The sequence below is a fragment of the Felis catus genome, chromosome E2 (assembly GCF_018350175.1).
Source record: "Felis catus isolate Fca126 chromosome E2, F.catus_Fca126_mat1.0, whole genome shotgun sequence".
In the NCBI taxonomy this organism is placed as follows: Eukaryota; Metazoa; Chordata; class Mammalia; order Carnivora; family Felidae; genus Felis; species Felis catus.
In genome coordinates, this window is record NC_058382.1 from 2,040,598 (window position 1) to 2,067,354 (window position 26,757).

A 26,757-nucleotide genomic window follows, 5' to 3' on the forward strand; every position below is an offset into this window, starting at 1 on the left:
GACAGCCTTAGGATGCCCAGATACCTGGCTAACCATTATTTCTGAGTGTGTCTGTGGGGTGTTTCAAGATGAGATTGGCATTTGAAGTGGTGGACCAGGTAAGCCACTGGCCCTCCCCCATATAGGTGGGCATCAGCCAATGTACAGACAGTGTTCAAATCCCCCAATTGTTGGTTTAGTTTTTTGAATAAATGTTCTAATGATACCCAGCCATTGCATTTGATATATTTGTCTCTTAAATGTATTTTAATCTATGAGGATTTCCCTCTAAAGTTTCCCCCACATTTTGTTTGTTGAAGAACTTGTGGGGCACTTGCTATCTTGACAGCATAGTGGTTAAGGGCATGAGATCTCAAGTCAGGTAACCTAGTTATTTTCAAAAGATTAAAAAAAATTTTTTTAGTGTTTATTTTTGAGGGAGAGAGAGAGAGAAAGCAAGGGAGGGGCAGGGGTGGGGGGGAGACACAGAATCCGAAGCAGGCTACAGGCTCTGAGCTGTCAGCACAGAGCCTGATGTGGGTCTTGAACTCATGAACCTTGAGATCATGACCTGAGCCAAAGTCCGATGCTTAACCGACTGAGCCACCCAGCTTCCCCTCAAAAGATTTTTTAAATTGAAGTATAATTAACATACAGTGTTATACTCATGTTGGAGTATTACTCAGCCATAAGAAAGACTAAGATGTTGCCATTTGCAACAACATGCATGGACCTAGTTTTTTTTTAAATATCCTTTTTATTTAAGTGTTACCTATGTACAGAAAAGTACATGAATCATAATTGTGAAGCTTGGTGAGTTTTCCCAAATAAACGTGCCTTTGCAACCAGCAACTTATTGGGAGACAAATATTATCGGCGCCCTGGAAATCCCCATCCCCCCCTACCAGACTCTACTATCCCACAAAGGCATTCACATCATTGATCAGTTTTTACGTGTTTTAAAACTTGACGAAGTTTTAAAGCATACAAAATCTTTTCTGGCTTCTTTTTCTCAAATTAGGTTTCTACATAGATCCATATTGTTGCTTGTGGCTAGTTTCCATTGTCTCTCACTATTGTATGACTATACCACCATTTATTTAAGCATTTCTGTCATTGAGGGTGGCAGTTTCTTATAAAGTTAATCATACATCTATCCTAGGACACAGAAACCCCACTTCTTGTTGGGGGTGGGTCGATGGTACCAGTCTGTGTCTTGAAAGGGATTTGGGTTACCCAGGCATGTGCATTTGTTAAAACTTATCAAAAATTATCTGGGCATTTTTCTCTAGGTAAACTTTGCCCCCAAAATAAAACAAAAAAAAGAACTGTCAGTGAACTCCAGTTAGCAATGTACATGCTGAAATACTGAAGACCACATACTAGTGATTGTAACTTACTTTGAGATGCATAAAAAATTAAGATGCACTCACAGGTGGATAGAGGGATGGAGATATGGGTAGACATGTTATAAAGCAAGTTAGTAAGTTGTCTATTGTATTCTCTGTGCTCAGAGAATGATGAGGGGAAATATAACTGAATACCAGAGAGTGCATGAGGAGATGGCTGCCTTAGACAGGTGATCAGGCTTTCTGAGGGTCTGGTGACATTTGACGTGAGATTCAAATAGAAAAAAGAAACCAGACATGTGGAGGGTTGGAGAGTTTCATAACAGAGCCACACTTGTTTGGGTGTAAAATGATATTTCTGGGTTTTTCCAAATGCTCCAGAGGAGTTGGAATCCTGAGAGACCTGTGCTGCCCAGGAGCTTGCACATGGCTGCATATTCTGAGAAGAGCTCCATAGGCCGGTAGGAAGGAGGCTTCTCACTTGTCCTGGTGGCTCAGGACCACCTGCCATAGCATGGGGTTTGTCTGCCAACATTTCTCTGTCCCCTTGGGGATATACCCCTTTCCTGCAAGTCCCACTAGGCTCTGGGTCACAGTACTCTGCTCCAACTGGCTGCAGGTGAGAGCACGTGGTCTAGGCTTAGCCAGTCATAGCTTCCCACCCCTGGTGACATTGGTTGGTTCTCAGTGAAGGCAGCAACACAAACACAGCTAATTAGTTTTTTGTTGGGATGGACTGAAGGGTTTTGGGATCATGAAGATTTTGCTGGAGTTGGGGAGATGTTAGCCATATTTCTTCATGCCCAGGATGTGAGAAATTCCGTGTAAGGAACACATGGATATGAGTGATAATGAGATGGAGAGGTGGAGAAGGAACTAGAAAGGTGGAGGTATGTAAAGAGAGAGATAGAGAGAGAGAGGAAGAGAGAGAGAGAGAGAGAGAGAGAGAGAGAGAGAGAGAGAGAAATGATAGATAGATAGATAGATAGATAGATAGATAGATAGATGATATATAGATAGTAGAGAGATGATAGATAGATAGATAGATAGATAGATAGATAGATAGATGATAGATAAATGATAGGTAGAAGATAGATAGATAGATAGATAGATAGATAGATAGATAGATAGATAGATGATATATAGATAGTAGAGAGATGATAGATAGATAGATAGATAGATAGATAGATAGATAGATAGATAGATAGATAGATGATATATAGATAGTAGAGAGATGATAGATAGATAGATAGATAGATAGATAGATAGATAGATAGATAGATAGATGATATATAGATAGTAGATAGTTTACTTATAGATAGACAGACAGGGGTGCCTGGGTGGCTCAGTCGGTTAAGCAGCCAACTTCAGCTCAGGTCATGATCTCGCGGTCCGTGAGTTCGAGCCCCGCGTCGGGCTCTGTGCTGATAGCTCAGAGCCTGGAGCCTGTTTCAGAGTCTGTGTCTCCCTCTCTCTCTCTGACCCTCCCCCATTCATGCTCTGTCTCTCTCTGTCTCAAAAATAAATAAACATTAAAAAAAATTAGATAGACAGATAGATGGATGATAGATAAATGATAGGTAGGTATAAGATAGATGATAGATATATATTTGATAGATAAATGATAGGTATATAGAAGATAGATAAATAGATAATAGATAGATAGATAGATAGATAGATAGATAGATAGATAGATAGATGATATATACAGAAAGATCTGGAAGACGGGATCCCTAGTTCTTCCAAGGATTACATTCCTTCGCTTTCTTTCTTTGACTCTGTGACCTCCTCCATTCTTCCCAGTTCCATGATCCAGAAAATTCTATTTCACTTAACCTTATTTGGGTTGGGTTTTGGTCACATTTGCTGCTGAAATAAACCTGAAGTCTTACCACCAAAATATACCCCAAATCTCTCCACCTTTCTCCATCACCAGCACTATCTCCTGCCTGGACACCTGCTGTCACCTCCTGATTGGCCTCCAGGCACCAAAACTTGCCTCTTTGAAATCCATCCTCCTCAAGGCCATCAGGGTGAGCTGGCAGGTAGAATCTTCAGATGGTCTGTCCTCAAGGCCATCAGGGTGAGCTGGGAGGTGGAATCTTTAGATGTCATGCATGATAAGATTTCCATGCAGACCTGGAGGAGAGGACTGTCTGGGCTGTTACAGCCTGTCACAGCTTGGATGGTGTCTCTGGACTATTTGGCGCTTGTAAGGAAGATGCCCAGAGTAGGTGGGTACAGAGAGCAATAACTGAGGCTTTTGGTACAGAGATGTACAACCTTTCTCTTCCTCCCACCCCTTCTTTCCTGATTTATTAGCACCATATCACTTGTGGTTGCATGGGGCCCACCTGGATAATCCAGGCTCATCCCCTATCTCAGGATCCTTAGTCACACCTGCAAAGTCCCTTTGGCCATGTAATGTAACATGCTTACAGGCTCTGGGGATTGGGATGTGGACCTCTCTGGAGGGGGTCAAAGGGCATTATTCTATCTACCACAGAAGGCCAGCAAGAAACTGGATCCCTCAGCCTAACTGCCCACCAGGGACTGGATTCTAACAACTGTGTCATCTTGGAAGTATATCCAACCCTGGATATACTTGAGAGGAAGCCTTGGCTTGGGATGAAGACCCACTGGACGTCATGGTATTTGTTCTGAAGCAAAGGGCCCACCGAAGCTGTTCCTGATCCACACAATTGTGAGATGATATGTATGCGTTGTTTTAAGCCACAATTTGTGGCAATGTGTTGTGTAACAACAGAGCGCATGCATTCGTGTGACTCACTTTGGCAAAGAGATGCTGGTACTTGTGATGCACACTACAGCTTGGGATAAGTCTTGCTCATCTGCTCTTGCAATGAAAGCATGCCTAGGTGAACCTTCTGGAGGACAAGAGCAGGTGGAGCAGAGGAGGACCTTCTGGGGAAGGAGAGCAGGTGGAGCAGAGGAGGACCTTCTGGAGGACCAGAGCTGGTGGAGCAGAGGAGGACCTTCTGGGGGATGAGAGCAGGTGGAGCAGAGGAGGACCTTCTGGGGAAGGAGAGCAGGTGGAGCAGAGGAGGACCTTCTGGAGGACCAGAGCTGGTGGAGCAGAGGAGGACCTTCTGGGGGATGAGAGCAGGTGGAGCAGAGGAGGACCTTCTGGGGAAGGAGAGCAGGTGGAGCAGAGGAGGACCTTCTGGAGGACCAGAGCTGGTGGAGCAGAGGAGGACCTTCTGGAGGACCAGAGCTGGTGGAGCAGAGGAGGACCTTCTGGGGAAGGAGAGCAGGTGGAGCAGAGGAGGACCTTCTGGGGGATGAGAGCAGGTGGAGGAGAGGAGGACCTTCTGGAGGATGAGAGCAGGTGGAGCAGAGGAGGACCTTCTGGAGGACCAGAGCCGGTGGAGCAGAGGACGACCTTCTGGAGGACCAGAGCAGGTGAGGCAGAGGAGGACCTTCTGGAGGACCAGAGCTGATGGAGCAGAGGAGGACCTTATGGGGAAGGAGAGCAGGTGGAGCAGAGGAGGACCTTCTGGAAGACGAGAGCAGGAGGAGCAGAGGAGGACCTCCTCAGAACCTGAGTGTCCTGCTTCCAGAAGCCCAAACCATTTCACAAGGACACCCCTTGGAGAGGCCACATGTAGGGGTTCCAGCTGATCTCCCAAATATGAGCACAGACACTTCCATATCTCTCCAGCTTCCAGCCGTGGTGTTACCTCCAGCCTCAAGGCTTCCCAGCGGAGGCCCCAGACATAGTGCAGCAAAGACAAACTATCCTGCTGAGCTCTGTCCTACATCTCAACCCAAAGAATCAGGAGGATGTTAATAGGGTTGCCTCATGCCTCTAGGTTTGAGGCAGCTTGTCAGGCAGCAGTAATAACCCAAGCAGGGGCAGGCACCACTCTCCCAGGAGAACCCTGACCCTGTGCAGAACCAGAAGGCGATTTGCTCTGGGAACTGGGGCCTCAGCTCTGGGAGATGATCTGTAGGCACTAGCCAATCACAACGGCCCTTTTCTCCTTTGCTGGTGGTTGGTTTAGGAGTGAGCATATGACCCAATCTGGCCAGTGAGATTTAATGAGAAGTTTCCTCCTGCTCCAAAGAAATATTTTCCTCCACATAAAAAAGAATGAGGCAAAGGGTGGGACTACATTCCTCACTCTCCATCTTCCTCCCATCCTTTCTTCTGGATGTTTTCTGGCGAGGATGGGGCACTGGAAGCTGTTTTGTGACATGAGGGCAAATCCTAGATTCTCACAGAGAAGCAAGTCTGATATCATTGATACCTTGAATTGACCAATTTAGAACTACTCATCTATAGTCATTTCGTTTTATGAGGTGGTGGGGTTGCTAGATCTAGCAAACAGAAGTGTAGGACTCCCAGTTAAATTGGAGTTTCAGATAGACAAGCTTTTTAAAAAGTATTTCTTTTCTAAATTTAAATTCAAGTTAGTTAGCATACAGTGTCGTCTTGGTTTCAGGAGTAGAACTCCATGTTTCATCTCTTTAACTTTTATTTATTTTTGAGAGACAGAGAGACACAGTGGAGGGGCAGAGAGAGAGGGAGACACAAAATCTGAAGCAGGCTCCAGGCTCTGAGCTACCAGCACAGGGCCCAATGTGGGGCTCGAACTCATGAACCGGGAGATCATGACCTGAGCCCAAGTTGGACGTTCAACTGACTGAACCACCCTGGGCGCTCCGCGTATTTCATCTGGTACATACAATGCCCAGTGCTCATCCCAACAAATGCCCTCCTTAATAGCCATCACCCATTTAGCCCATCCCCTCACCCACCTCCCCTCCAACAATCCTCAGTTTGTTCTCTGTATTTAAGAGTCTCTTATGGTTTGCCTCCCTCTCCCGTGCTATGTTTTGGACATACTTATTCTAAAAATCACTGGTATAATTATACTTTAAGGAAACTTTATTTATATGAAATTTAAATTTAATTGAGTGTCCTGTATTTTACTTGGCAATTTTAAGAGACAGTAAACTTATTATTATTTCTAGAGGCAGTAGAATGTAATGGATATATGTTCTCTGGAGCAAGACTGCATGAATCCAAATCCCACTTCTTTATTTTAGGAGCTACGTGGCGTCAGGACAGTTACCTACTGTAATTCCATTCTCCTCATCTATAAAGTGGGGGTGATGATAATGATGGTGAGGATAGTCAGCCCACAGCATTGTTATGAGAATTAAATTGACATACATAAGTCACATAAGGTGTGCCTGGCCCATATACATACAATTTAAATGCTGGATGTTATAATGATGTGGGTAAGCATGTGGGATCTGGCATCAGACATCCAGGTTTGAAACAGGGCTCAGCTGTTTCCTATCTAGCGTGAACCCAACCCCTTGTGTGTTTCTGTTTTTCTCATCTGTAAAGTGGAGATACTAATAATTCCTACCTCATGGGGTTATTGTAAGGAAATCATTCATAATATATGAAAAGCTTTCAGTGCCTGGCACACGGTAAGCCCTTAACTAAGTTATTATTGCTTAGGCCACTTTTAAAAATCTTTTCTGTAATGTTTATTTATTTTGAGGGAGAGAGAGGGAGACGCAGAATCTGAAGCAGGCTCCAGGCTCCAAGGTGTCAGCACAGAGCCCAACACGGGGCTTGAACCCACAAACCATGAGATCATGACCTGAGCTGAGCTCAACCAACTGAGCCACCCAGGTGCCCCCCAGGGTTTTAGTTTTTAATGTTTATTTATTTGTTTTGAGAGAGAGAGTAAGTGAGCAGGGGAGGGGCAGAGAGAGAGAGAGAGGGAGAGAGAGAGAGAATCCCCAGTAGTCTCTGCACTGTCAGTGCAGAGCCTGACATGGGGCTCAAACCCATGAAATTGTGAAGTTATGACCTGAGCCGAAATCAAGGTCAGGTGCTTAACCAACTGAGCCTTTCAGGTGCCCCAATTCCAGGGGTTTTGACAAATGAATAATGACATGTGCCCTTCACTACAGCATCCTACAGAATAGTTCTACAGCCCTAAAGTTCCTCTGGGTTCCTCCTATATATCCCTACTTCTCCTCATCCCCTGACAACCACTGATCTTTCCTCTGTATGTTTGTATTTCCCAGAATGTCATAAAGCTGGTATCACACAGTATGTAGTCTTTTCACATTGGTTTATTTCACTTAATTATATGCATCTAAAGGTCCTCCAGTCTTTTCATGACTTGATAGCTCATTTCTTTTCAGCACTGACTAATATCCCATAGTCTGGATGGACCACAGTTTATTTATCCCTTCACCTACTGAAGGACATCATCGTTGCCTCCAAGTTTGGGCCATTATGAGTAAAGCTGCTAGAAACATCCCCCCATTCAAGTTTTTGTGTGGGCATAAGTTTTCAATTCCTTTCGGTAAATATCAAGGAGTGCAGTTGCCAGATCATATGATAAGACTATGTTTAGTTTTGTAAGAAACTGCAAGTTGTCCTCCAAAGTGACTGCACCATTTTGTGTTCCCACTAGCCATGAACGAGAGTTCCTGTTCTCCACATCCTCACCCACATTTAGTGACATTGGTGTTCTGGATCTGGGGCATTCTAATAGGTGTTCAGTAGTGTCTCATTGTTTAATTTGCATTTCCTTGTGTGTATAAGGTGGAGCCCATTTTCATATGCAAATTTGCCATCTGTATATTTTCCTTGGTGAGGTGTCCATTAAGGCCTTTTGCCCATTTTTAAAATGAGTATCTCTTTTTCTTATTGTTGAATTTCAGGAGTTCTTTGTATATTGTGGATAGTAGTCCTTTATCAGATGTGCCTTTTGCAGTATTTCTTCTTAGTTTGTAGTTTATCTTATTCTCTAACAGAAACCACTCTTGAAAGACATTTGATATCTTGCAGCTGAATGCACTCTTCCAGAGACAGGTAAGTACAGTACTTACGCTTGGTGAGATACCCAATTATGGTGCCGTGTCCTTTGACTAAAAGGTGGCTTGTCCACCATTCCTTCTCATGCCTCAAGAATTGGAAATGTTCAGAGTCAACTCATTGCAGAGATTCCAGAAGACAATACTTTAGTCTCAGTTCTGTGTTTTCTGAGATAAAGTGATTTGGCTTTTCCATAGATTTTAGCAGCTGCCTCATACAATTCCAATAGTTTCAATGTTTTTGCTTAAGTTATCCATTCATTGATTCCACCAGCAAATCTTTGTTGAGTGCCTACTATGTGCTAGGCAGTGCTCTGAGCACTGCTGATAGTGTAGTGAACAAAACAGACCAAAGCCCTTTCCTCATGAAACTTACATTCTGGTGGGAAAGTCATACAATGTACAAAGTTCATGAAGTACATAGCATGTCTAGTGGTGATAAATACAATGGAGAATTATATAGCATGTCTAGTGGTGATAAGTGCAATGGAGGGGAGTGTTGGCTTCAGGCATGGCTGAATCTAGCAGATTCAGTGATATCAGACTATAAAAGCTTGGAAAGGAATAGAGAATGCCTGGGTATTTTTGCCTCTCTGCCCCCAGATCTGTAAGGGAATTTGAGTCCAAAGAATAAGCAATGGCCCAGGAGGCTTGACTTTCATAAGCTGAGTGAGAAGGACCCAAGGAGTTAAATCTTGATATTTTCCAGGCAGAAAGAAAATAATAGCAAAATCATGATAATAATCACCATCATCACCATCGTCACCACCATCACCGTCACCATCATCATCACCACCACCACTATCATCATCACCGCCATCATCATCATCATCGCCATCACCATCATCATCGCCACCACCATCATCATCACCACCACCACCATCATCATCACCACCATCACCAACACCACCACCATCATCATTGCCAACACCATCATCATCACCATTACCACCATCATCATCACCACCACCACCATCAGGATCACCACCGTCCTCATCGCCACCACCATCATCATCACCATTACCACCATCATCATCACCACCACCACCATCAGGATCACCACCGTCCTCATCGCCACCACCATCATCATCATCACCACCATCATCATCACCACCATCACCATCAGGATCACCTCCATCATCATCACCACCACCACCATCATCACCACCAGCACCATCACCTATACCACCACCATCATCATCATCGCCATCACCATCATCATCATCAACACCATCATCATCACCGCCATCACCATCAGAATCACCACCATCGCCATCAGAATCACTACCATCATCACCACCACCATCATCATCACCATCACCATCATCATCATCATCACCACTATCATCATCACCACCATCACCATCAGGATCACCACCATCATCATCACCACCACCATCATCACCATCACAACCATCACCACCATCATCATCACCATCACCACCATCACGATCATCACCACCGTCACCACCACCACCATCACCATCACCACCACCATCATGATCACCACCATCATCAACATTACCAGAATCATCACCACCATCATCATCACCACGATCATCATCACCATCATCATCATCACCATCACCACCAACATCACCGCCACCAGCATCATCATCATTACCACCATCACCATCAGGATCACCACCATCATCACCATCACCAGAATCATCACCACCACCATCATCACCACCATCATCATCATCACCATCACCACCAACATCACCGCCACCAACATCATCATCATTACCATCACCACCATCATGACCACCACCACCGTCACCATCACCACCACCATCATTGCCACCAACATCATCATCACCACCGCCAGCATCATCATCACCATCACTATCATTGTCACCATCATCATCATCACCACCATCACCATCAGGATCACCACCATCATCATCACCACCATCACCATCAGGATCACCACCACCATCACCATCACCACCACCATCATCATCAACATCACCAGCATCATCACCACCATCATGATCACCACCATCATCACCATCATCATCATCATCACCACCATCACCATCGCCACCATCATCACCACCACCACCATTATCACCATAACCACCACCATCATCACCACCACCATCAACATCATCAGCATCATCACCACCATCATGATCACCACCATCATCACCATCATCATCATCACCACCATCACCATCGCCACCACCATTATCACCATCGCCACCACCATCATCGCCACCATCATCATCATCATTACCACCATCACCATCAGGATCACCACCATCAGGATCACCACCATCACCATCACCACCACCATCATCATTGCCACCAACATCATCATCACCACCGCCAGCATCATCATCACCATCACCATCATCATCATCACCACCGTCACCATCAGGATCACCTCCATCATCATCACCATCACCACCATCATCATCGCCATCACCATCATCATCATCATCGTCACCACCATCACCATCAGGATCACCACCATCATCATCACCACCATCACCATCGCAACCATCACCACCATCATCATCATCATCACCACCGCCAGCATCATCATCACCATCACAGTCATCACCACCATCATCACCACCATCACCATCAGGATCACCACCACCATCACCATCACCACCACCATCATCATCAACATCACCAGCATCATCACCACCATCATGATCACCACCATCATCACCATCATCATCATCATCACCACCATCACCATCACCACCATCATCACCACCACCACCATTATCACCATCACCACCACCATCATCACCACCACCATCATCATCAACATCATCAGCATCATCACCACCATCATGATCACCACCATCATCACCATCATCATCATCATCACCACCATCACCATCACCACCATCATCACCACCACCACCATTATCACCATCACCACCACCATCATCACCACCACCATCATCATCAACATCATCAGCATCATCACCACCATCATGATCACCACCATCATCACCATCATCATCATCACCACCATCACCATCGCCACCACCATCATCACCATCACCACCACCATCATCGCCACCATCATCATCATCATTACCACCATCACCATCAGGATCACCACCATCACCACCATCACCATCACCACCACCATCATCATTGCCACCAACATCATCATCACCACCGCCAGCATCATCATCACCATCACCATCATCATCATCATCACCACCGTCACCATCATGATCACCTCCATCATCATCACCATCACCACCATCATCATCGCCATCACCATCATCATCATCATCGTCACCACCATCATCATCATCGTCACCACCATCATCGCCACCATCATCATCACCACCGCCATCATCATCATCACCATCACCATCATCATCATCACCACCATCATTATCACCACCATCACCATCAGGATCACCAATATCATCATCACCATCACCACCGTTATCACCATCACCACCACCATCCTCATCACCATCACCACCATCATTACCATCATGATCACCTCCATCATCACCACCATCATCACCACCACCACCATCATCATCCTCACCACCATCATCACCACCACCATCATCATCACCACCACCATCATCATCATCGCCACCATCAGGATCACCACCATCATCGTCATCATCACCACCATCATCATCACCACCACCATCATCATCATCGCCACCATCAGGATCACCACCATCATCATCACCATCACCACCATTATCACCATCACCATCGTCATTGCCACCAACATCATCACCATCACCATCATCATCACCACCACCATCATCATCACCATCACCACCATTATCACCATCACGACCACCATCCTCATCACCATCATCATCATGATTACCTCCATCATCACCACCATCATCACCAAAGCCACCATCATCACCATCGCCACCATCATCATCAACATCACCACCATTATCACCACCACGACCACCATCCTCATCACCATCACCACCATCATCACCATCGCTACCATCATCATCGCCACCACCATCATTATCACCACCGCCATCATCATCATCACCATCACCATCATCATCATCACCACCACCATCATAATCACCACCATCACTATCAGGATCACCACCATCATCATCGCCATCACCACCGTTATCACAGTCACCACCACCATCCCCATCACCATCACCACCAACATCATCATCACCATCACCACCACCATCATCATCATCACCACCATCATCATCACCGTCGTCATTGCCACCAACATCATCACCATCACCATCATCATCACCACCACCATCATCATCACCACCATCACCATCAGGATCACCTCCATCATCATCACCATCACCACCATCATCATTGCCATCACCATCATCATCATCACCACCACCATCATCATCATCACCATCGCCACCATCATCATCATCAACATCGCCAGCATCATCGCCACCACCATCATCACCACCGCCATCATCATCATCACCATCACCATCATCATCACCATCGCCATCGCCACCACCATCATCATCATCACCACCATCATCATCACTGTTGCCACCATCATCATCATCACCGTCACCACCATCGTCATCACTACCACCATCATCATCATCGCCACCATCAGGATCACCACCATCATCATCACCACCACCACCACCATCACCATCGTCATTGCCACCAACATCATCACCGTCACCATCATCATCACCACCACCATCATCATCACCACCATCACCATCAGGATCACCTCCATCATCATCACCATCACCGCCATCATCATCGCCATCACCGCCATCATCATCGCCATCACCATCATCATCATCATCACCACCACCATCATCATCATCACCATCGCCACCATCATCATCATCAACATCGCCAGCATCATCGCCACCACCATCATCATCACCATCACCATCATCATCACCATCGCCACCATCATCATCATCATCGTCACCACCAACATCATCACCACCGCCATCATCATCATCACCATCACCATCATCATCATCATCATCATCACCACCACCATCATAATCACCACCATCACTATCAGGATCACCACCATCATCATTGCCATCACCACCGTTATCACAGTCACCACCACCATCCCCATCACCATCACCACCAACATCATCATCACCATCGCCACCACCATCATCATCATCACCACCATCATCATCACCGTCGCCACCATCATCATCATCACTGTCACCACCATCGTCATCACCACCACCATCATCATCATCGCCACCATCAGGATCACCACCATCATCATCACCACCACCACCACCATCACCATCGTCATTGCCACCAACATCATCACCGTCACCATCATCATCACCACCACCATCATCATCACCACCATCACCATCAGGATCACCTCCATCATCATCACCATCACCACCATCATCATCGCCATCACCATCATCATCATCACCACCACCATCATCATCATCACCATCGCCACCATCATCATCATCAACATCGCCAGCATCATCGCCACCACCATCATCACCACCGCCATCATCATCACCATCACCATCATCATCACCATCGCCACCATTATCATCATCATCGTCACCACCATCATCATCACCACCGCCATCATCATCATCACCATCACCATCATCATCATCACCATCATTATCACCACCATCACCATCAGGATCACCAATATCATCATCGCCATCACCACTGTTATCACCATCACCACCACCATCCTCATCACCATCACCACCATCATTACCATCATGATTACCTCCATCATCACCACCTTCATCACCACCACCACCATCATCATCATCACCACCATCATCATCAACGCCACCATCAGTATCACCACCATCATCATCATCATCACCACCATCATCATCACCACCACCATCGTCATCATCGCCACCATCAGGATCACCACCATCATCATCACCATCACCACCATTATCACCATCACCACCACCATCCTCATCACTATCTCCATCACCATCGTCATTGCCACCAACATCGTCACCATCACCATCATCATCACCACCACCATCATCATCATCATCACCACCATCAGGATCACCACCATCACCATCAGGATCACCACCATCATCATCACCATCACCACCATTATCACCATCACCACCATTATCACCATCACGACCACCATCCTCATCACCATCATCACCATCATCATCATGATTACCTCCATCATCACCACCATCATCACCAAAGCCATCATCATCACCATCGCCACCATCATCATCATCATCACCCCCATTATCACCATCACGACCACCATCCTCATCACCATCACCACCATCATCACCATCGCTACCATCATCGCCACCACCATCATCATCACCACCGCCATCATCATCACCATCACCATCATCATCATCATCATCATCATCATCATCGCCACCATCATAATCACCACCATCACCATCAGGATCACCACCATCATCATTGCCATCACCACCGTTATCACCATCACCACCACCATCCTCATCACCATCACCACCAACATCACCATCGCCACCACCATCGTCATCATCACCACCATCATCATCACCACCATTATCATCACCATCACCACCATCATCATCACCACCACCATCATCATCACCACCACCATCATCATCATCGCCGCCATCAGGATCACCACCATCATCATCACCATCACCACCATCATCACCACCACCACCACCATCACCATCATCATTGCCACCAACATCATCACCGTCACCATCATCATCACCACCACCATCATCCTCATCACCATCACTATCATCATCACCATCACCACCATCATCCTCATCACCATCACCACCATCATCACCAGCATCATCATCACCATCACCACCATCATCACCACCACCACCATCATCATCACCACCATCACCATTAGGATCACCACCATCATCATCACCACCATCACCATCATCATCATCACCACCATCGTCATCATCACCACCATTATCATCACCCTCAGCACCACCATCATCACCACCATCACCATCAGGATCACCACCATTGTCATCACCACCACCACCATCATCACCATCACCACCACCATCATCACCATCACCATGATCTCAACCATCACCATCAGGATCACTTCCATCATCATTACCACCACCTCCATCATCACCATCACCACCATCATCATCACCACCACCACCATCATCATTACCACCACCATCATCATCACCACCACCACCATCATCATTACCACCACCATCATCATCACCACCACCACCATCATCATCACCATCGCCACCATCATCATCATCATGATCACCTCCATCATCACCACCATCATCATCACCACCACCATCATCATCACCACCATCATGATCACCATCACCATCAGGATCACCTCCATCATCATCACCACCATCATGATCACCATCACCATCAGGATCACCTCCATCATCATCACCACCACCACCATCATCATCACCACCACCACCGTCATTACCATCACCATCACCACTACCATCATCATCCTCACCCTCACCATCATCATCACCAAAACCATCATCATCATCACCACCATCATCAGCATCACCATCATCATCATCACCACCATCATCATCACCATCACCACCATCATCATCCTCATCACCATCACCACCATCATCATCCTCATCACCATCACCACCATCATCATCACCATCGCCACCATCGTCATCATCATGATCACCTCCATCATCACCATCATCATCACCATCACCACCATCATCATCATTATGATCACCTCCATCATCACCACCATCATCATCACCACCACCATCATCATCACCGTCGTCACCATCATCATCCTCATCACCATCACCACCATCATCATCCTCATCACCATCACCACCATCATCATCATCACCATCATCATCACCATCGCCACCATCATCATCATCATGATCACCTCCATCATCATCACCATCGCCACCATCGCCACCATCATCATCATCATGATCACCTCCATAATCACCACCATCATCATCACCACCACCATCATCATCACCACCGTCATCATCACCATCACCATCAGGATCACCTCCATCATCATCACCACCATCATGATCACCATCACCATCAGGATCACCACCACCATAATCATCGCCACCACCATCGTCATCGCCACCACCATCGTCATTACCACCACCATCACCATCACCATCATCATCATCACCATCATCATCATCATCGCCACCACCACCATCAGGATCACCACCATCATCATCACCACCACCATCATCATCATCACCACCACCATCATCATCACCACCATGACCATCATCACCACCACCATCACCATCATCACCACCACCACCACCACCACCATCACCATCGTCATTGCCACCAACATCATCACCATCACCATCATCATCACCACCGCCATTATCTTCATCACCATCACCATCACCATTATCATCATCACCACCATCATAATCACCACCATCACCATCAGGATCACCACCATCATAATCACCACCATCACCATCAGGATCACCACCATCATCATCACCATCACTACCATTATCACCATCACCACCATCATCCTCATCACCATCACCACCATCATCACCAGCATCATCATCACCATCACCACCATCATCATCACGATCACTTCCATCATCACCACCATCATCATCACCACCACCATCATCATCACCACTGCCAGCATCATCATCACCATCACCATCATCATCATCACCACCATCACCATCAGGATCATCACCACCACCACCATCATCACCGCCACCACCATCATCATCACCATCACCATCAGGATCACCTCCATCATCATCACCTCTACCACCATCATCACCACCATCATCATCACCACCACCACCATCAGGATCACCACCATCATCATCACCACCACCACCATCAGGATCACCACCATCATCATCATCACCATCATCATCACCACCATCATGATCAACACCACCATCATCACCATCACCACCATCATCATCACCACCACCATCACCATCACCACCACCATTATTATCACCATCACCATCATCATCACCATTACCACCATCATCATCACCACCACCATCACCATCATCATCATCACCACCACCATCACCATCACCACCACCATCATCATCACCCTCACCATCGTCATCATTATCACCACCATCATCATCGCCACCACCACCATCATCACCACAACCATCATCATCATCACCATCATCATCACCACCGTCATGATCACCACCACCATCATCATCATCACCACCATCACCACCATCGTCATCGCCACCACCACCATCCTCACCATCACCACCACCATCCTCATCACCATCACCACCATCATCATCATGATCACCTCCGTCATCACCACCATCACCACCACCATTATCATCCCATCAAGCCATCATCACCATTACCACCACCACCATCACGATCACCACCATCATTATCGCCATCACCACCATTATCATCAGCATCACCATCATCATCATCACCACCACCATCATCATGATCACCACCATCATCATCATCACCACCACCAGCACCACCACCACCACCATCACCATCGTCATTGCCACCAACATCATCACTATCACCATCATCACCACCACCACCACCATCATCATCACTATTGCCATCACCACCACCATCATACCACCACCACCATCATAACCATCACCACCTTCATCATCACCACCATCACCATCTATCACCACCATCATAATCACCATCCACCACCATCATAACCATCACCACCTTCATCATCGTCATCACCACCATCATCATCACCATCACCATCACCACCATCATACCACCACCACCCTCATAACCATCACCACCTTCATCATCACCACCATCACCATCGATCACCACCATCATAATCACCATCCACCACCATCATCACCATCACCACCCTCACCATAATCATCATCACCACCATCATCATCACCATCACCACCATCATCATCATTGTCATCATGTTCACCTCCATCATCACCAGCACCATCATCATCACCATCACCACCATCATCATCATCGCCATCACCATCACCACCATCATCATCATCACCAACATCACCATCATCACCACCATCACCATCACCACCACCATCATCATCATCACCACCATCATGATCACCACCATCACCATCATGATCTCCATCACCACCATCATCACCAGCACCACCGTCATCACTGCCACTGCCATCATCATCGCCACCACCATCATCATCACCACCATCATCACCATCGCCACCATCATCATCGCCACCAATACCATCATCATTGCCAACACTATCATCATCACCAACACCACCATCATCTTTCTCATCACCACCATCACCATCACCATCATCATCACCACCACCATCATCATACCATCACCACCATCATCAACACCATCATCATCACCACCACCATCATCACCGCCATCACCACCATCATCGCCACCGTCATCATCACCATCACCATCATCATCATCATCATCACCACCATCATCATCATCATCACCACCACCACCACCATCATCACCACCACTACCACCATCATCACTACCGTCATCACCACCATCATCACCACCATCCCCATCATGATCACTACCAGCATCATCATGAGCACTACCATTATTATCACCATCACCAGCATCATCATTTCTACCACCACCATCTTCATCTCCACCAACATCATCATCGCGACCACCATCATCATCACCATCACTACCGCCACCACCATCATCATCACCACCACCATCATCATCATCACTATCCCCACCATCACCCCCACCATCATGATCACCACCACCACCGTCATCACCACCACCATCACCATCACCACCACTATCGTCACTTTCATCATCACCACCACTGTCACCATCACCATCATCATCACAATCACCATCATCACCACCACTATTATGATCATCATCATCAATCACCATGACCACCACCATCATCATCATCATCATCACCACCATCATCATCACCACCATCATCATCATCATCATCGTCATCATCATCACCATCATCGTCATCTCCATATCTTCTCTAGCATTTGTTATCTCTTCTTTTTCCCCCTTTTTGGATGATAACCAACATAGCATGTGTGAGATGGTATCTCACTGTGGGTTTGATTTGCATCAGGGAAGGCAAGTTTTTGTTTTAACCTGTCTAATTGCTTGCCCACCAACATGGCTGCATCAGTTTGTGCTCTCACCAGAGGAGTAGAAGAGGACCCGTTTGTTCACACCCTGGCCCACATCAAGCACCCTTGCCATGGAACTGGAATTTTGCACCGTGGAGAGGTATACTCCTCTTCAGCTGGAGAGAGGGGGTGGATAGAATGGAAGGGCTGTGTCTGCACTGCCCCCAGATTGGCACAGAGGGTAGATAATGAGCCCTGATTCTGAGGTCTTCGGGGAGAATGACAGCTTCAAGTTCCCTGGCCAGAAGCTTTATCTTGTTGAGGCTTCCTTCAGCCAAGCTTCTCAGCTGTGGATGCACTGATTTCTGAGAGTCTTCTCTGGGAGCAAAGCATCTTTTGGTTATTCAGGAAAAAAAGGGTGATTCTTCGAGGATCTGACTGGAGGTAGGAGGTGTGGAAGCCCCAGCTTTGACTTCTGAGTTGGTGAAGGTCTTTGGGCTTCTGTTTCCTGCTTCATCCATCATCTGAAGATAACCCTACAAACCAGGATGATAGAATGAGCATGGGGTGGGGCAAGGGGACCACTGGGTCACCTAGGCAGACTGATCCTCTCTGAGCATCACCTTTTCTGGTCCAAAAATGAAGAGCATTGGCTGACCTTCCAGGAAACTTTACATCCCATAGCTGTAAAATAACTCCTCCCTCCCTGCCTCTTTCCCTCCCTTCCTTTCCTCCATCCCTCCTTCCCTGCTTCCTCCTTCACTCCTCTGTTCCTCCTCATGCCCTCAATCCTTCTTCACCATAACTCGTTTAAAAAGGGAAAACAAGCACAGCACTCCCATACAAAGATGTCCATTGTGGCACTCTCTCAAGTTCTAAAAAATCAAATACCACTTGATCACATAGTAATGACAATAATCAAGTGCTTACTAGGTACCAGGGCCTGTAATAAGATATTTAATGCATCAGCTTCATTCACTCACACCACAAGCCTGTGAGGCAAGTACTTTTACTTACTTCATTTGGCTGACAAAGAATACTTCCTCATGTCGCTTAGGTAACTCAGAATTGTATCCCATTATTTGCCAACACTATATGACAAGACATTGCACACTTATTAAAATCGTGATTATGAACATTTTAATGAATATGGAAAAATACTCCGTGGATGAAACACACTAAAATGCAAAATGTAATTAAAAACCAATTTTTTTTTCAAAATGAAACTATGTCTGTGTATGTGATGCATTAAACATCCATGGGGATGATCTATGTAGAATCACATATTCATAAACCTACTTTTTTTCTGATTCCAAAGTGTTAAATGAAGTTATAGTAGGAGTCAAATCATAGAAAGCATTTCATGTACATGACAAAAAATCTGAAGGATATAAGGCCAAACTATAAATCCTGGTTATCATGTTGAAGTGGGCATTGGTTTCTGGAAGATGTTCTTTGTTTTGAACATACTTGTGTTATTTCAAATATATTTAGTTTTTTTATATTATTGGGATAAAATACACATAACATAAATTTTATCATTTTAACCATTTTAAGTGTGCAGTTCAGTAGTGTAAAGTATATTCACATTGTTGTGCAACAAGCTTCCAGAACTTTTTTGTCTTGAAAATTAAAACTCTGTACCCAATAAACACCTCCCCCTCCCCCTCCCCCAGCCCCTGGTCCCTACCATCTACTTTCTGCCTCCATGAATCTGACTCCTCTAGATGCCTCATATAAGTGGATCAAATGTTTTTATAGCAAGTTTGTTTGTGGAGGGCTTTCATTCCTTCTTCAATGTCTAAGAAGCAAATTTTTAGAAGCAAAATACATGTCCATGGACAAAAGTTTAAAAAATGTTATGAGGATATATGATGAAAAATGTCTCTTGCCTCTCTGCCCCCTCTGAAACTCTCGAGAGGCAGCCACTGTTAGCAGAATCTTGTCTGTCTTTCCAGAAACATTCATTGCATATGCATATGCATACATTTATACAAAAATATGTAACCTCTCCTGCCATTCATAGAAACAATAGCATATTCTCCACAGTTCATACACCTTGCTTCTCATGTATTAATACCATTCTTGCCCATGTGGCTGCAGGAAGAGCTGTAGAGTTTTTCACTGTAAGAATACAACATAATGCCTGAATAGCCAAAGCAATCTTGAAAAAGAAAACGAAAAAGAAAACCAAAGCAGGAGGCATCACAATCCCGGACTTCAAGCTATACCACAAAGCTGTAATCATCAAGACAGTATGGTACTGGCACAAAAACAGACACTCAGATCAATGCAACAGAATAGAGAACCCAGAAATGGACCCACAAACAGATGGCCAACTCATCTTTGACAAAGCAGGAAAGAATATCCAATGGAATAAAGACAGTCTCTTCAGCAAACTGGACAGTGACATGCAGAAAAATGAACCTGGACCACTTTCTTACACCATACACAAAAATAACCTCAAAATGGATGAAAGACCTAAATGGAACACAGGAAGCCATCAAAATCCTCGAGGAGAAAGCAGGCAAAAAGCTCTTTGATCTTAGCCACAGCAACTCCTTACTCAATACATCTCCGGAGGCAAGGGAAACAAAAGCAAAAATGACCTACTAGGACCTCATCAAAATAAAAAGCTTCTGCACAGCGAAGGAAACAATCAGCAAAACTAAAAGGCAACTGACGGAATGGGAGAAGATTATTTGCAAACGACATATCAGATAAACGACATATAGATTTAGTATCCAAAATCTATAGAGAACTTATCAAACTCAACACCCAAAAACAAATAATACAGTGAAGAAATGGGCAAAAGACATGAATAGACACTTCTCCAAAGAAGACATCCTGATGGCCAACTGACGCATGAAAAAATGCTTGACTTCACTCATCATCAGGGAAATACAAATCAAAACCACAAAGAGATACCACCTCACGCCTGTCAGAATGGGTAACATTAACAACTCAGGCAGCAACGGATGTTGGCAAGGATGCGGAGAAAGAGGATATCTTGTGCACTGCTGGTGGGAATGCAAACTGGTGCAGCCACTCTGGAAAACAGTATGGACATTCCTGAAAAAACTAAAAATAGAACTACCCTACAACCCAGTAATTGCTCTACTAGGTATTTATCCAAGGGATACAGGTGTGCTGTTTCGAAGGGACACATACGCCCCAATGTTTATAGCAGCACTATCAACAATAGCCAAATAATGGAAAGAGCCCAAATGTCCATCGATGGATGAATGGATAAAGAAGATGTGGTATATATATATATACAATGGAGTACTACTTGACAATAAAAAAGAATGAAATCTTGCCATTTGCAACTGCATGGATGAATTGGAGGATATTATGCTAAGTGAAATTAGTCAGAGAAAGACAAATATCATATGACTTCACTCATATGAGGACTTTAAGAGACAAAACAGATGAACATAAGGGAAGGGAAACAAAAATAATTTAAAAACAGGGAGGGGGACAAAACACAAGAGACTCATAAATATGGAGAACAAACTGAGGGTTACTGGAGGGGTTGTGGGAGGGGGGGACGGGCTAAATGGGTAAGGGGCACTAAGGAATCTACTGCTGAAATCATTGTTGCACTATATGCTAACTAATTTGGATGTAAATTATAAAAAAGATTTTTTTAATGTTGCTCTCTCAAAAAAATAATAAAATAAAATAAAATGTACCGGCGCCTGGGTGGCTTGGTCGGTTAAGCGTCTGACTTTGGCTCAGGTCATGATCTCGCGGTCCGTGAGTTCGAGCCCCGTGTCGGACTCTGTGCTGACTGCTCAGAGCCTGGAGCCTGTTTCAGATTCTGTGTCTCCCCCTCTCTCTCTGCCCCTCCCCTGTTCATGCTCTGTCTCTCTCTGTCTCAAAAATAAATAAACGTTAAAAAAAATAAAAAATAAAATGTAAAAAAAAAAAAAATGCAACATAATGCAGGACGCCTGGGTGGCATAGTAGGTTAAGCCTCTGACTCTTGACCTAAGCTCAGGTCATGATCTCACAGTGTGTGGGTTCAAGCCTCACATCGGGCTCTGTGCTGATGGTACAGAGCCTGCTTGGGATTCTGTCTCTCCTTCTCTTTGGCCCTCCCCAGCGTGCTTTCTCTCTCACAAAATAAATAAACTTAAAAAACTTTTTAATAGAAAAAAAAAAAGCATACAACATAATGCATTTCCCCAGTCCTGTCAGTGGACCAAGGTTCTCTCCAATCTTCTATCCTTGGAGATAATGATCAGCTCTCACTAACCCCATACACAGACCTTTGAGTGCACATGCACATCTATCAGTAGGATAAACTCCTAAGTGTTAATGTGGGCAGATATAGCCACTGTGTCCTCCGAAAAATTGGTTCCAGTTTATAGTCCTGCCAACCATGTATACGAATACTGCTGGGGAGATCTTTGTAATAATTATTTTTTTTTTATTTTCAAATATTTATTTTTTGAGAGGGGGAGGGACAGAGAGAGATAGAGACACAGAATCCGAAGCAGCTGATAGCACAGAGCCTGCCACTAGGCTCCAACTCACAAACCATGAGATCACAACCTGAGCTGAAGTTGGATGCTCAACTGACTGAGCCACCCAGGTGCCCCAAGGAATCATTGTTAAATTCTGAGGATGGAGAGGCTGTCATGAAAGGTGATAAGCTCCCCCTCATGTGAGATATACAAGCAAGTGCTTAATAACTACTTGGTGGGGATGTGTTTTGGTCATGGCTCCAGAATCACAGAAAGGAAGTGGGTGAGGTCACTTGAAGAAACTAAAGATTCCATAATTAGTGACCCTATCCATACTCTGAGAAGTGTAGTTCACAACCCATCAAATGCTTACTGAGTTATCAGCCTCGACACCTTTGTGCATGAAAGGCTCCATGCCTCTCACTGACTTCCCAGTGTTGAGAGAAATGGCAGGATACAGGTCTGACATGTGCCCAGATATCCCCAGAAACTAACACTTGCTCTGACAACATTGTGGGTTAGGTCTTCTTAGCTCCAATTTGCTGGTGTGGAAACGGGCTCAGTGAGGAGACAAAATCGTCCCAAAGCCACACAGCTAGGAAAGGGCATCTGGGATTATTTTTTTTAATGTTTATTCATTTTTGAGAGAGAGAGAGAGAGAGAGAGAGAGAGAGGAGGAGGGGCAGAGAGACAGACAGACACAGAATACGAAGCAGGCTCCAGGCTCTGAGCTATCAGCACATTTTGCTCATTATTGCCTCCCTCCATGTACACTGGTACTACTCCCACTTTTCAGCTATTGTGAATAATACTGTTATGAATATGGACATGCAGATATCCATTCCTGCCCCTACTTTCAATGGCCAGCATTTTCTTAGCCTCCAATTTCTACTGGAAAGTCCGCTTCCATGGTCCTCAGATGCATTATCTCCTCTCAGAACAAGTACAAGTTATGAACATGTGTTTCCATAACCAAACTTATCAACCAAAGGCAGGAACAGTTTACCACTCATCTTTTTTTTTAAGTTTATTTATTTATTTTGAGAGGGAGGGAGGGAGGGAGGGAGAGAGAGAGAGAGAGAGAGAGAGAATGAATATGAGCAGGGGAGGGACAGGGAGAGAGGAAGAGAATCCCAAGCAGTTTCCATGCTCAGTGTGGAGCCTGACGTGGGGCTCAATCTCACGACCGTGGGATCATGACCTGAGCTGATATCGAGAGTCAGACACAGCCACCTGAGCCACCCAGGTGCCCCTACCACTCATCTTCATGCCCCAGGATCCAAACACAAGACCAGGTATTTGGGAATAAATCAGCCAATGTGCGATGCCTGAACTGAGGGTGGATCTGAGGTTTCTCCTCCCCTTAAGCCAGTATCAGTAAAAGTGTTTTTCACACCAACTCTTCTCCAAATCTTCAGAGACTGGGGGAGGTCTCTGAGGTCCAGAGCTCCAGTTTAAGCTGGCCCTCCTGCCTCCTTCTCACTGTGAGGATAGTCATCTCAGCAACGAAAGGCATCCAGAACCACGAAGAGAAACAAGGGTGGGAGGAGTGGATGCTATTCAGGTCCAGGAACAACTTCTTCCAACATGGACTAAATGGTGACTCTAATTCCTTGGCATTTCCTCCTCCAGGTAAGAGGAGCTGAACTCACCTGAGCATCTCAACCTCTTCTAAGAGCAGCATCAGCAAGAATGGATCTGTAGTTGAGGAGACCATCACATGAGGAGACCAAATATTATTCTTAGGGGAATGAGGACAAGGAACGACAGAAAGGTTTTCTTTTTTTTTATGATTTTTTTTAATTTTTGAGAGACAGAGAGACAGAGCGAAAGTGGGGGAGAAGCAGAAAAAGAGGGAGACACAGAATCTGAAGCAGCTTCCAGGCTCTGAGCTGTCAGCATAGAGCCCGAAGCAGGGCTCGAACCCACAAACGGTGAGATCATGACCTGGGCTGAAGTTGGATGCTCAACCAACTGAGCCACCCAGGCACCCCGAAAGAAGGTTTTCTTTTATAAGAATTTATTTATAGAGTATCCATGGCATACCAGCTAACGACTCTGAATGCTTTAGAAATATTAAGTGAGGTAATTCTCAGTTAATAACCTTAGTAGTTATCCACATACTGTATATTAATTTACAAGGCAGAATTAAATGGATTGAGTGACTTTCCCAGAGTTCCACTGCTTGAAAGTTCTCTAACACTTTGAGGCTAAAACTCGGGTTTATTCATGCCCAAATAGCCATCACTATTGGTGCACTGCTTCTTACACAAAGTCCTTACTTAATAGATAATTACTGTTCAAGATTTTACCAGCCAAGGGTTTGTCTTCTCATGAGGGAAATTCTGATTCATTTAGAACAACTGGATTCAAACCCACTTCTGTATAACTCTGAGCCCAAGTTTTAACACAACACTACATTGCCCCTCTTCCCACAGCGGAGAATTTATATAGTTCATGGGAGAGATGATTATCTATATTTTTTATTAACATACAGCTGAGGTTAAGTAGAATGCTCAAGGCAACAGATAAAGTTCCCTGACACAGATTCCTCTGAGGACCAGGAACGAGTTCTTACTGACCGTCCTATCTGCTTCCAACCTAGCACAGCTCTTAGCAAATAATTCATGGATTACAAATATTTTTGAGATAAAATAATCTCTGAATGTCTAGTTTTGGGATTCAGGATACGAATATGACCCTCTGAGGGTGCACTCACTAGTTTTGCTGCAGATTATCCAGGGGTCTCTTGGCTCATCTGAAGCCCTATGTTAGGAAAATCAACGCCACAGGAGAGGATTTGTGGACGAGATGCCTGTTGAGGGGATACAGATGAGGGGATAATGAAGATCAGAAGCAGAACCAAAAAGAGGGGGAGTGAAGAATCTCATTGAAGGGGAAGGACTGGGGAGGAGGGGAAATGAAAGGTGATTGTGTTAATTGGGGTGAAACTTCTGCTTGATGGCCATGAAACAGGTCGGTGGAGTCACATCCCTGACCCTTGGTGCCCA

At 45.4% G+C, this 26,757-nt stretch overlaps 2 protein-coding genes across 4 annotated transcripts in view; both read left to right on the plus strand.

Moving 5' to 3' along the window:
* ZIM2 (zinc finger imprinted 2) overlaps window positions 1-8,997 on the plus strand; it is a 68,597-nt gene extending 59,600 nt beyond the window's left edge. The window contains exons 8-9 of one of the 3 annotated variants that reach the window (XM_045046765.1): window positions 8,142-8,199; window positions 8,911-8,943. In XM_045046765.1, the coding sequence (XP_044902700.1) occupies window positions 8,142-8,165 (24 nt within the window). In that variant the 3' untranslated portion in view covers window positions 8,166-8,199; window positions 8,911-8,943. Of the gene's footprint in view, window positions 1-8,141 lie in introns of all 3 variants that reach the window. The other 2 variants (XM_045046764.1, XM_045046766.1) reach the window with 2 other exon arrangements.
* A 2,717-nt stretch (window positions 8,998-11,714) lies between these two features.
* LOC123382403 (sulfated surface glycoprotein 185-like) lies at window positions 11,715-14,744 on the plus strand (the record flags this gene model as incomplete). Its single annotated transcript, XM_045046897.1, has 3 exons — window positions 11,715-11,792; window positions 13,219-13,258; window positions 14,599-14,744. Coding segments are annotated over 3 exons (264 nt in total), but the record flags the coding sequence as incomplete, so codon positions are not given.
* Window positions 14,745-26,757: the final 12,013 nt, after the last annotated feature.